Genomic DNA, 14,270 nt, shown 5'->3' on the forward strand with positions numbered 1-14,270 from the left:
CAGCTTGAGTACTGTTACCTGCGTGTATCTGTGTGTATCCGCTCAGTCGTGTCTGACTCTTTGTGACCCTTATGGACTGTAGCCCGCCAGGCTCCTCTGTCCATAGGATTCTGCAGTCAAGAACACTGGAGTGGGTTGCCATTTCCTCCTCCAGCAAATCTTCCCGACCCAGGGATCGAACCAGTATCTCCTGGGTCTCCAATGCCAGCTAATTAATCCTTTTTGGTATTATTAATTACATTTAAAGAGAGATGACATTAAACTTTAGAAGTCTAGATGTCTCTTACAGCCTTGAAAGGACCACTGAGTGTTAACATGCAGAATAGAATGGTTATAAATAGAGGAGCGTTCATTTAGAAAAGGAACTAGGTTTTATTCTTGTGAATATTTTTCAGCCTTCGGTTTCTTCTAAATGGCTTTCTGCTCAGAACTCTGTATTAACAGCCCCCTTGCCCCTCATCTGTTTGACGCTTTCTTTATTAGTAAGTACTAAGGAGGAGGGTTTGCATTTTTAAGGCTTAAGACAGTATTCCATTTGCTGAGACTGAATCAAACTTTAAGACCTAAAGAAAAAGAAGGACTTAATACAAACATGTCAAACCATAGCTATTTTTAGAAGTGGATCTGAGGCCTATATTTCCAGCCTCTTGCACATCCGTACTGTGAAGGTGCTGTGATCAGTTACACAGGCATCAGAAGTGACCAAGTGTGTTTTCAGTGTCTCATTTCAAAGGCCAGATTCAAGATCAGTGCATCAGGGCTGACAAATGTGCCGAAGATATTTATAGAATAAATCTAAATATATGCCCATATCCCCAACTCTCTAGTTATGCCCTTCAGATTACTCAACCTGTTCCTGAATTCCTTATACCTTTAGTTGTATCATATACATACCTGAAAGGGCCAGACCATTCTTTAGTTATGCTGGTACTTATGGGTTTTAGGAAACATCAGCCTGGTTAATTGTTATTTAAAATTTCAGTTTCATTTCCTTCACCTTCCCAAAACACCAAGCTTACCAAAAGTATAGCAGATTGTTGATTTTATTAGTACTATGTTTAAAGCATGTAGTGTTTATTAGCACCATGAAATCTAGATTCTGGTTTTGTTTTTTAAATTTATCTTTACTTATTTATCCATTCGGCTGTGCTGGGTCTTTTCTGCAGCACACCCACTCTTAGCTGTGGCATGTGGGATCTAGTTACAAGGTCAGGGGTCATCTCCACACCCCTTGCTCTGGAAGCATGAAGTCTTAACCACTGGACCACTGGGGAAGTCCAAGCATACTGTTGCAGCTAGTCAAACTACTCTTAAAAAATCTCCACTGACTTCCTGGACATTGTCTCTAGTGATATTTCCATTCACCTGTAGTCTTCATCTCTGCAAGACGCCCATTGTGGATCATGGCTTTCATCTTCAGTCTATTCTCCTTTGGCATCTCAGTCTAATATTGTTTGTTCGCAAGGAACAGGCACATGTCCAACTTAAGCAAAAGGAAAATGCAGCGAAAGAATGCCGGGCTCTTTTGTGGAACATGAGAGTGGAAGCTATAGCCAGGCCTCATTCATTCATTCACTAATTAGTATGTGTCTCCAAGAGACACTGGAGATAAAATGGTCAACAGATACAGTCTGTGTCTACACTAGGCTATAAACTCAGGCTGTATATGAGCAAATAATCCAACACACATAGATCAAGGTTACAGTAGCAAACAAGTAGCTCTGTGCTTTGCGGCTTTTTGTTCTCTTGAATGACAATGAAAGCTACCTCATGGCTGTACATAAACTTTTAGCTCTGACATCAACTAATGAAGGTATTAGCTAATTATTTCAAAGCCCTGGAGAGAAGGTTTGACTGGCCTGTGCTGTACTTAGTCACTCAGTTGTGTCCTACTCTTTGCGACCCCATGGACTATAGCCTGCCAGGCTCCTCTGTCCATGAGGATTCTCCAGGCAAGATTACTGGAGTGGGTGGCCTCTCCCTTCTCAGGGATCTTCCCAACCCAAAGATGGAACCCAGGTCTCCTGCGCTGCAGGCAGATTCTTTCCCAGCTGAGCCACCGGGGAAGCCCCTCAGTTGGCCTAGCGAAAGTCAAATGTCTACGGTGACTCTGTGAGCGAAGGCCAGGGCCTAGGGGGTGGAGCCACAGTGCTAATATAGAAGCTGGACCCACTGGCTGAGCAGGGACTGTGAGTAGCGAACGATTCTCACAGAGTTTACACCCCAAGTTGTATACTTGTTTGAATTCCACTCTACTATTTCCCTGAATCTCCTATCATATTTACCATTCTTTCCCTCTTGCCTTCCATCCGTGGGATTTGTCTCCCTTGATTCTTTTTTTTTTTTTTTCCCCAGTGCTGTTCCTCTTGAAATGTCATGGCTTTGAATACATAGGTGAACACAAAGTCTTTATTTCCAGATCTTACCCACTTCCTTGGAGAAGGAAATGGCACCCCACTCCAGTACTCTTGCCTGGAAAATCCCATGGATGGAGGAACCTGGTAGGCTGAAGTCCATGGGGTCACTAAGAGTCAGACACAACTGAGTGACTTCACTTTCCACTTTCATGCATTGGAGAAGGAAATGGCAACCCACTCCAGTGCTCTTGCCTGGAGAATCCCAGGGACAGGGGAGCCTGGTGGGCTGCTGTCTATGGGGTCGCACAGGGTCAGACACGACTGACGCGACTCAGCAGCAGCCGCGTCCGCTTCTGAAAGCCTCACAAGTTCATTTGTATTAATAGACCTCTCCACTCAGTGTCCCATGGGAGAGAGGATATATGTCCAGAATGGCACAGATTATTTGCCCAAATGTTTCCATCTAATTGTCTTGATGCCCTCTCTCTACTGCTAATCATGTTGACTCAGAGCCTTAAGATTATCTCTATGTCCACCCTCAAAATTTCTTTTCTCACGGCTAATTAGTCATTGAGCCCTTTTGATTTAGCTTCCAACTCATTTCTCACATTCACTTATTTTTTCCTCATTACTGTTTCCCAGGCTGCAGTTCATATCTTTATGATTTCTTATGTAAATTGTTGAAATAATTGCCCAACTGTTTACCAGTAGCCACTCCTCACTCCAGACCGTACAAGGTTCCACTTTCAGTTTAGTCATCCTAAAGCCTTGCTGTAATCTTGTCACTCTTCTGCTGAATAATTCTCTTGTTTATCAGATAAGACTCAGAAGTCTCTGTAAAATATAGGATTGGTACCCACTGCAACTAAGAGAATCTAAAATAACAATGACAGAAGTTTACTTGTCTGAATATTGTCAGTCTAGAGCGGGCATGGTGATCTAGAATTTAGCTGCCTCTTAGCCAGCTGGTCTGACGCGCATGACTCAGGGGCCTTCATGCGCTATCATGGCTGCTAAGACTCCGCTGATCAGAGTTGTGCTTCATGCGGCCAGAGTAGAGGAAAGGGAGAGGAAGGGCTTGTATACATTTTCAAGAGGCTTCCCAGAGGTGATTTTTACTGGCTGAAACCTAGACATATGTGTATGTCAAACTGCATGAAAGAGAACAGACACTGATGTAGATAGGTTTAAGTCTACCACAGAGTCCCGTGTAATGTCTTTTATATCTGTCTCAATCTGACATTTCCATCTTCATTACCTATCTTGATTTTAAGCATTCTGTCTCTCTATGCTAGGTTCAAATCATTCTTTTTAGTTTGTAATTGTGTTAGGGTAAATTTGAAGTAACTATAAAAAAAAGTCTCTAATTTCAGAGGCTCAAGTCTGATAGAAGTGTTTTTATCTGACATGTGAACCAGTGGGTCTAGGCTGACTGGATAACTCTGGTTTTAGGGTCAATGAGAAACTCAGGACCCTCATTATCTCATGATTGTATTCATCTTCCTAATCAAAGCCAGTCAGCACCATTTTTGTCTTCTAGTCCATTGGAAGGGGGAAAATGGTTTATTCTAGGAAAAGTGGCCTGTCTTTAAGTTAGAGGTGACCTGAAATTTGCATATGTTGTATCTGCTCACCACCGACTGGTTTGGTCCTGTGGCCATACCCAGCTGCCAGAAAGACTGGGAATATAGGTGCTAGCTGGATGGTCATCTGACCAGGAGGAAGCGTAGACAAGATTTTGAAAAGACAACTTCCATTCTGTCACGTTCCGGTACCTGTTTGCACATCAAGGTAACTCAAGTGCCATTTCTGCAAAGAAGCTCATTCTGAACATTTAACCAAAAACCATGATTCTTATAACTAATAGTTATCCAGAGCCGAATCTGTGCCAGAAACGAGACAATGTGCTCCACTTTAGCGCTTTTCAAATTTCTACCAGTCTTGTCCTCATTTCCACAGATGGGAAACTATACCTCACACAGATTAAATGATTAAGCAAAGATTTTGTCCACAAGGGCTACTGGAATCATGATCTGTGCTTCTGAGCTCCACTCAGGATCGCGTCTCCTGAGTGGAGTCCTGGGCGGAGTGAGTCCTGGGCGGGGTCCTGGGCGGGGTCCTGGGCGTCTCCTTTGTGATTTGTCTCAGTTCCTTCCTGGATTGTGAGCTCCTGAGCCCAGGCCTGATTGTTCTCTTAGCCCTCATTGTGTCTAGCAAAATATCTTGTATTTGAGAGGCTTTCATTAAATGTTTACTGAACAAATAAACTGTCAGCTTAAAGAAAGTTCTAAATTCACAGATAATGTAAATGAAGAATCGCTTGGATTGGATACCTATGCAGTCTGAAGACTTCAGCATGCTTCTTTTATGTCAAAATTGGCATGATGACCTTACTCATGACCTGTTCCACAGGACTGCGCTTACGCACTTACACTCAATTACATCTGTCTTTGTGAAACTCTTTGATGTTTTGAAGAAATTGGAGTGTATGAAACTAAGATGTATTTTCCTTTAAAATGCCCCTATTTACTTTATCAAGTTTTCTTTTGCTTCTTATCATGGGTTGTGCTTATCATTAAATAAGCATTCATTTGTATGACAACCTCTATTTGTAATGGGAAAAGAAATAGTTAAAATAGTTGTATTTATTTCCTATTAAATATTTATTGACATGAGCTGTTGGAGATCAATTAAAGTACTCAGTATCTGTATAGAAAGCTGGGAAGCATTAGCTTTCCATATTTTTAATGATTCATTACAGGCCACAGCCATATTGAAAAATAATTGATAAAACTAAAATTATTTAAAAGTATAATCTAAGCATAAAAATTGAATTGGATAATTTCTTCCTGAGGCTTTACTCTGCTTTACAAATAAAATTACAAAAATGCATTTTCCTTAGAGCCTATAGAAAAGGTGAGATAAATATCTAATTTCAAAAAATAGATTTTTAACTTGTATTTGAAACCCTTGGATACTGTCTACGTGTGTGTCTGTGGTTCTGTGGTTGTCGGTAGGGAAATCTGCTTAAATGAGACGGTTTAATTTGAGTTTCCCTATTTTACGATGTTAACTGTGGTTTCACGTGGTTATGGATTTCTTCTCTTGTCAGTTATCTGTTTAAAACTTCTTTTTCTATTCCTGAGAGTTCCTTTTGTATTCTGGTTATATTATGGATATAAGCCCTTTGTAAGTTACATGTCTTGAAAATATGTTCTACCATTTGAAGTTTTGCCTTTTAATTCTCTTATGATGTCTATATAGATATGCTTACAAGTAGAAGTGGTAATCAAATATTTAACTATTGAAAATAGTGTGGAGATTGATAACTCAGAATAGTGTGCAGCTACCAAATACTTAGCTTATGTACAAGAATTTACAAGAATTTATGTACAAGAAATTACAGTATCAGTTAGCATGGAAGGAATGGGAATTTGTCAAAGAAATTGTTATTTGTTGTGTACATCCATACTACTGCATATTAGGATCAGATGAACTTGAGTAATATCTGAAAAATTTAATGAAGAAAACATGCTGCAGTGTTAATTACATGGTTCTATTTGTTAAAAAGAGTTCACATAGCTTGATTTGTTTGTAAGCATTGATCTTGGCTGTTTCTGATGGGTAGAGTTGGAGACAGTAGTGTTGGGAGGCCCCCATGAATGTTCAGTTGGTTATAAACAACACTGCTGCGTTTATAAATTTCGGTGGATAAAGGGACTATCTTATTTTTATTCCCATATGCCTCTGTACAAAGGGGAAGATTAAAGCTATTTTGGACTGTTCATGCAGAGTAGGTCCATGTTGATCAAAGACATGTCATCCCAGATGACTGTTGAGAGTTTTCAGCCAACATTTACCATATCTATCAAAGCACATATTTCCAAGAGCAAGAGAACAGAAAGTCAAGAATGAAGTTATTCATTCCAAATGCCCAATTCTAGTAGACTTTGTGAGTTCTGACGCCTCAACTCTTCCACTGTTTTACCACGTGCTTGAGGGCAGGGTTGTTTGTTGGTTTCATCGTGAACCCTGGTTCCAAGGTAAGTGCTTGAAACACAGAGATAGTAAATGCTTACTGACTGACTGAATAAACGCATATTTCAGGGTGGTAGTTAGAGTCTGTCCTTTCTCTCCTTGCTCCTCATCGGGTCATCTATCTGGCTCTAGTTTGCGGAGCACCACGCTCTCATCTCTGCTTATCCTGTGATTGTGCGACACTGTGACTACTTTCACATACATCTGTCTTCCCAATAGGACTGTGAGTCACTCGGGGGCAAAAATCTGATTTTTATTCATGTTTTTTTTCTGTATCCCACAGAGCAATTAATTCAGAAAATTATAAATACAGTAAGTTGTTGAGAAATGTGTTTTATTCTCTCAGATCAGTGCTTTTAATAGTATGACTCCAACAATTATTTTATCACACAAGCAACTCATTGATTCTACTGTCAATTTTCTATCCCTCTGACATCACTTTGATCCCATGCTGTTCTAAACTCTGTGATACATCTTTATAGTCACTTTATTCATTCTCTTCATTCAGCCTCAACTTTCCTCACTTCTCTTTAAACTACTTGTCTACTCTCTCTACACTTTACCCATGGGATGCTTCCCATTCAAAAGACTTTAAATACCTTATGCATGCTAATGACTCAAAATTTATATATTTAGCCTGAATCTTTCCCCCAAGTTCAGACTCCTATGTCCAACTGCTTACTCTGCATCTTCGTTTGGACAGCCATGGTCAACTCAAAACACATCCAGTGCTGAACTTATTCTCTGCCCTGACCCCAAATCTATTCCTCCAGCAACCTTTCCCATCTTGGCAAATAGCAGTTCCGTCTTTTCAGTTATTCAGTTCAGTCATGACTTTTTATTTTTCCTCTTATGCCTATCTCTGATTCATTGGGAAGTCTGGTTGGAGTTAATGTCAAAATATACCCATTATCTGGACTCTTCCCTTTAATTATTTTCTCTAATTCTGATCTGAGCCAAATTACCTTTCCCCTAAGTTTGTGTGTGCTCTTAAGAACCCTTGCTACTTGCCCAAACTCCAAGCTCTCAGCACAGCATCAGGATGATCCAGTTAAGACATAAGTTGGATTGTGCCACTCCTCTTAGCCTCCTGTCTCATCCAGAGTAGATCTGGCTCATTGCCGCCTCTCTGAGCTTGCTACACACATCTTTCCTCTCCTGCCAACTTTTCTTCAGCCATAGTCAGGCTGACTCCACTTTCTTGGAGGGAATAATGTTTCAGCTCAAATTGAACCAACACTGAAATATGTGAGGAGATAAGTCAGTTTTCAGCATAATGAAGTGATGCTGGATTTTACCTATAAAGAAGACATATACCAATATGACTTCTGGTAACTGTGAAACAGGGCTTTCTTTTTCAAGGGGCTAAAATTTCTTTGATATCATGAGAATTATGTTTCTCAACCAAGAGTATGATAAGATTAATCTAGGAGGCCTGGAGATATACATATATATATATATATAAAATATGTTACATATATCTACATAGATATATTACTTTACTGACTTTTGTGTGTGTGAGACTTTCTCATTAAGGTAATTTTTAAGGAAATAGATAATACTTAGCCACTGGAAGTTTGATTGATTGAAATTTGGAAGTCATAGCTATAATTACTGTTTTTTTTCCTTTTTCTTTTTTTGGTTTAGGCTACCATTTTCAATCACAAAAGAATTCATCTTGAGATTCAATCAAACAAAAAATCCAAAAGAGGAGGAAGAACTATTGGACATAGCTAGAAAAAACATTATCAAATGTAAGGTAATGGCTGTTTGATTACTTAGTATGTGAACTTTCTCTTCCAGTTGGTGGATGATTACATGTTCTAAAATATTGAAAGAAAAAATAAGAATACATATTTCTTTAGTTATAAGTTCAGTTCAGTTCAGTCACTCAGTCGTGTCCGACTCTTTGCGACCCCATGAATCACAGCACACCAGGCCTCCCAGTCCATCACCAACTCCTGGAGTTCACCCAAATTCACGTCCATCAAGTCAGTGATGCCATCCAGCCATCTCATCCTCTGTCGTCCCCTTAGACATAGTTAAAAATACTAAATGCAAATTAAAGGTTATGACCAAATTATTCAATGTCAAATGGCTTTTGGATGAAAATTATTCATAAATTATTGAGGAATACAGCTGTTGACAGTAGTCCAAGAGTCCACATCAGAGTATCAAAGGCCAGTAAATAAATATTTATTTATGAAAATTCTACATTTGGCTGAAAAAATGTTAACAAACATATCTTGTTTTTTCTTTTTTAAAAAGAAAGGACAGAAAGGCCTCCTAAACATTCACTATACATGCACAGAGTACTCTGTTCTTTCTCTGTAACAAACTATTCACCTAACCTGCTAGATACATTCTTTAGGAATATATCGTTAATTCACAAATTTTTAAAGAATATAAAAACAGAAGAGAAGGTAAAATAAATCTTTGTTTCACCTTTTCTTAATTAGATACCATCTTGAGATGACAGATTTGACAGAGAAATAACATGAACATGATACTAAATGACTGGTGAAATGAAAACGGCACAAAACAAACGAATAAATTAAGCCATCTTTTTCTGTGGCATTTATTTCCCAGTATTTTATTCATGGTTTACCATATATTTAAATTTATTTTGAAAAAATCCATGGAAAATGTTGATTAGAAAAAAGAATTCAACATCCATTTATGATTAAAACTCTCAACAAGGTGGGTATGGAGGGAGCATATCTTAACATATTAAAAAGGCATTTATGATAACCCACTGGTGGCTCAGACAGTAAAGATTCTGCCTGCTATGTGGGAGACCTGGGTTCAATCCCTGGGTTGGGAAGATCCCCTGGAGACGGGAACAGCTACCCACTTCAGTATTCTCACCTGGAGAATCCCCATGAACAGAGGAGCCTGGCAGGCTACAGTCCATGTGGTTGCAAAGAGTCAGACACTACTGAGCAACTTTCGCTTTTCACTTTCACAGTCAGTGTAATACTCAGTGGTGAAAAACTGAAAACCTTATTGCTAAATTCTGGAACACAACAAGGCTGTCCACCCTTACCACTTCTATTCAGCATAGTGTTGGAAGTTCTAGACATTGCAATCAGACAAGAAAAGGAAGTAAAAGGTATCCAAATTGGAAAAGAAGAGATAATACTGTCATTGTGTGCAGATTACCTGATACTCTATTCAGAAAACCTTAAAGCCACCACACAAAAACTACTAGAATGGATTAATGAATTCAGCAAGGTGGTAGGATACAAGATTACTATATAGAAATCTGTTACCTTTCTTTACACTAACAAGGAGATATCAGAAAAAGAAAGCAAAAGAAAAGAATCAAAGCCATTTAAAATTGTGTATAAAAAATTACCCTAGGAATAGACATGACCTAGGTGATTAAAGACTTGCATGCTGAAAACTATAAAACATTGGTAAAGGAAATTGAAGATGATTCAAAGAAATGGAGAAGTATCCGATGCTTTGGTTTAGAAGAATTAGTATTGGTAAAATAGCCATACTACCCAAGCAATATACAGATACAATGCAATCCCTATCAAATTACCCATGAGATTTTTCACAGAGTTAGAACTAAATCCCGAAATTGATATGGAACCACAAAAGACCCAGAATTGTCAAAGTAATCATGAGGAAAAAAGAACAAGGCTAGAGGTATAGCCCTTGCAGACTTTAGACAATACTACAAAGCTATAGTAATCAAAACAGTGTGTTATTTGCAAAACAGATTAATGGATCAGTGGAACAGAAGAGAGAACCCAGAAGTAAATCCACTCACCTACGGTTAATCTTCAACAAAGGAGGCAATAATTATACAATGGACAGTCTTTTCAGCAGATGTGTTGGAAATACTGGGCAGCCACATGTAAATTAACAAAGTTAGAACATACCCTCACACCATAAATAGAAGGAAACTCCAAATGACTTAAAGACTTAAATATAAGACATGAAAGACTTAACTATAAGACATGACACCACAAAACCTCTAGGAGAGAACACAGACAAAACATTCTCTGAAATAAATTGTACCAGTGTTTTCTTAGGTTAGTCTCCCAAGGCAATAGAAAGAAAAACAAAACCAAACAAATGGGACCTAATCAAACCTAAAAACTTTTGTACAGCAAAGAAAACCATTCATAAAATGAAAAAGATAACTTACAGACTGGGAGAAAATATTCGCAAGTGATGTAACTGACAAGAGATTAATTTCCAAAATATGCAAACAGCTCATAAAGCTCAATATTAAAAAAAAAAAAAACAATCAAAAAATGGGCAGGGATCTAACTAGACTTTTCTTCAAAGAAGACATACAAATGACCAACAGGCACATGAAAAGATGTTCAACATCACTAATTATTAGAGAAATGCAAATCCATACCATAATGAGGCATCATTTCATGCTAGTTGGAATGACCTTCATCAAAAAGTCTACAAATGCAGGAGAGAGAGTGGAAGAAAACGAACCCTCCTACACTGTTGGTGGGAATGTAAATTGGTGCAGCCACTGTGAAGAACGGTATGGCATTTCCTTAAAAACTTAAAATAGAGTTACCATATAATCCAGCAATTCCACTCCTGGGCATGTATCTGGAAAAGATGAAGAGTCTGATTCAAAAAGATATATGACCCCAGTGTTCACAGCAGCTCTATTTACAATAGCCAAAACATGGAAGCAACCTAAGTGTCCACTGACAGATGAATGGATAAAGAAGATGTGATATATGTGTGTGTATATGTGTGTGTGTGTGTATATGTGTGTGTGTGTATATGTGCGTGTGTGTGTGTGTGTATATTGCTAAGTCGCTTATTCGTGTCCAGCTCTTTGCAACACTGTGGACTGTAGCCTGCCAGGCTCCACTGTCCAAGGGATTCTCCAGGAAAGAATACTGGAATGGGTTGCCATGCCCTCCTCCAGGGGATCTTCCAGACCCAGGGATAGAACCTGCGTCTCTAACATCTCCTGCATTGGCAGGCAGATTCTTTACCATTAGCACCACCTGGGAAGCCCCAAAATGTGGTACATCCATACAATGGAATATTACCAGTGGTTTAAAAAAGAGCTATCAAGCTATCTTCTTCCATGAAGAGTCATGGAGGAAACTTAAACACATTTTGCTACGTGATAGAAGCCAGTCTGAAAGGTTCAATGCTGCCTAATTCCACCAAACAGCACTTTAGAAAAGGCTCCTGGTTTTTATGTAGACAGTAAAAAAATCAGAGGATGCCAATACTTGCATCAGAAGTGAGTCCTAATGTAAAGGACGAACTTCAGTTAATGATAACATATCAATACTGGCCTGTCAAGTATAACAAATGCACCTTACTAAAACAAGCTGTCAGTAACATGGGAAACTGTGGTTGTGCTGGAATGAGGAGGTACAAGAGAGCTCTGTACTTTCTGCTCAGGTATCTCTGTAAGCATTAAAACTACCCTGTTAATTCCAAAAATTAAACTCATGAGCAAAAGGTATTCAACACATTTAGGGGCATTTTGAATTTGTCTCTTATTTTGATTAACACTGCTGTGCCTACTTTCCCCTGCCCACTCCTTTTTTGTTCTGCTTTTCTGTTAATGTTTACAAAAATGTTAACCTATGTAAAGAGGAGTAATCCAAGGTGCCTTCCAGAGTAGTTCTTTTTTGCATATGAAGGTAAAGAATTCTTCATAGAAAGTGGGAAAATATTTCCTTCAGTTATTAATCCAATTAAAAATAATGAGTGCTAAACTAAAATTACCAACCAAAATACCAAAGATGAGCAAGGCAAAGGTCCCCACCTTTTTTCATGAGAGGAAATCCTCTCTGCTCATTTTAAGAGAAAAAGAGCCCTGGGAACACAAAACTCAAACACACTGATGTACTGGAACCAACTATACCAAATGAGTTCCTAGTGTCAGGAACATATATTGTGAGTAAAACAGTGATAATATTGAGAGCTAGGGTGATTGAAGAATTGTGAATCCTTGAGAGTGGAAGCTTGGGGAAAAACATCATTAAAGCTTTCCTTGCAGGGAAGTGGATTAGAGGGACCATGAAAAGCACAGAAAATAGGATGCATAACTTCATGGTCATAAGGGCATCATGTAGCAAGTATTTTAAAGTGAAAGAGGAGAGAGGAGAGCGGGAAAGCTGGCCTACAGCTCCACATTCAGAAAACGGAGATCCTGGCATCTGGCCCATCACTTCATGGGAAATAGATGGGGAAACAGTGGAAACAGTGTCAGACTTTATTTTGGGGGGCTCCAAAATCGCTGCAGATGGTGACTGCAGCCATGAAATTAAAAGACGCTTACTCCTTGGAAGAAAAGTTATGACCAACCTAGATAGTATATTCAAAAGCAGAGACATTCCTTTGCCAACTAAGGTCCGTCTAGTCAAGGCTATGGTTTTTCCTGTGGTCATGTGTGGATGTGAGAGTTGGACTGTGAAGAAGGCTGAGCACCAAAGAATTGATGCGTTTGAGCTGTGGTGTTGGAGAAGACTCTTGAGAGTCCCTTGGACTGCAAGGAGATCCAACCAGTCCATTCTGAAGGAGATCAACCCTGGGATTTCTTTGGAAGGAATGATGCTAAAGCTGAAACTCCTATACTTTGGCCACCTCATGCGAAGAGTTGACTCATTGGAAAAGATTCTGATTCTGGGAGGGATTGGGGGCAGGAGGAGAAGGGGACGACGGAGGATGAGATGGCTGGATGGCATCACTAACTCGATGGACGTGAGTCTGAGTGAACTCTGGGAGATGGTGATGGACAGGGAGGCCTGACGTGCTGCGATTCATGGGGTCGAAAGAGCGACTGAACTGAACTGAACTGGTAGTAATTCTGATGCTACATCATCATTAAAAAGCGAGGTACCCAAAGAGTGCAGGTATAAAGCAAGTGAGAAAACTGCAAGTACTTGCTGTACTGGTTACATCCTGGATCTGTTTCTTAGACGGGCTTTGAGGTTCACAGCATACGGGCAGATTGAGGTGTGCAGAGAAATGAAAAAGTCACGGTTGGTATGGCATAAGCATTCTCTTTGGAGAAATGAAAGAGCTTTGGTTTACAATCATCTGTAGCATTGTTCTACATAATTTAGTGTTAAAGGGCCAGGGGTGGAGCATTTTAAATTATTACCACAAGAGCAAAGGACACCATGAAGAAAAACAATAAACTACCTGTGTAGCCAAGAAGGCCTATTTTAGGAAGAAAGGGCAAGAGGGAACACCACGCCAACGTGAATGATCAATAGTGTGTCTCCATCAAGAAAGCAAGACCCACCAGAGTCTCCAGATAAAAAATCTGAAATAGCAGCAGGAAGCTGTTTTAATGATTAAGAGAGAAGATGACATAGCTCCAAAATGTTCTCAATTACCATGGTGCTGGCCAGCACCACTTTTCCAGGTAATCCAAATGCCAAGAGTCTAGGATCTTCGTAAGATGTCACTGAGGTCTGAATACACGAACTCAGCAGGAGATGAACTGAGTGAGAAGCCGAGAGAGTGAAGTCAGCGGCAAGAACTAAACGCAAGGACACCAGAGCGAGCCGCAGCAAGAGCCAAGCCTAGGGCGCCGCCGCGTGCTGGCGTGATCGGGTTAAACGCTGAGAGGCCGGGCGGAGCACCGCGGCGCCTGTGTGTCAGCTCCATTGCTTGTTACTCAGCCATAACAAGGAATGAAGTAATACCGTTTTCAGCAATATGGGTGGACCTAGATATAAGCCTGGTGGGCTGCAGTCCATGGGGTCTCGAAGAGTCAGACACTTACTGAGCGACTTCACTTTCACTTTTCACTTTGATGCATTGGAGAAGGAAATGGCAACCCACTCCAGTGTTCTTGCCTGGAGAATCCCAGGGACGGGGGAGCCTGGTGGGCTGCCATCTGCGGGGTCG

The 14,270-nt window shown here is 39.9% G+C and overlaps 1 protein-coding gene and 1 pseudogene across 1 annotated transcript in view; one reads left to right on the forward strand and one right to left on the reverse strand.

The window, feature by feature from the left end:
• The window catches only part of TMEM232 (transmembrane protein 232), a 247,935-nt gene that overhangs the window by 17,132 nt on the left and 216,533 nt on the right, over positions 1 to 14,270 (forward strand). Inside the window, exon 2 of the mRNA XM_040239692.1 lies at positions 8,043 to 8,154. Coding sequence (XP_040095626.1) covers positions 8,043 to 8,154 — 112 coding nt within the window. The remainder of the gene's footprint in view (positions 1 to 8,042; positions 8,155 to 14,270) is intronic.
• LOC120864903 lies at positions 12,088 to 14,027 on the reverse strand (annotated as a pseudogene).

The sequence above is a fragment of the Oryx dammah genome, unplaced genomic scaffold, assembly GCF_014754425.2.
Source record: "Oryx dammah isolate SB20612 unplaced genomic scaffold, SCBI_Odam_1.1 HiC_scaffold_5, whole genome shotgun sequence".
In the NCBI taxonomy this organism is placed as follows: Eukaryota; Metazoa; Chordata; class Mammalia; order Artiodactyla; family Bovidae; genus Oryx; species Oryx dammah.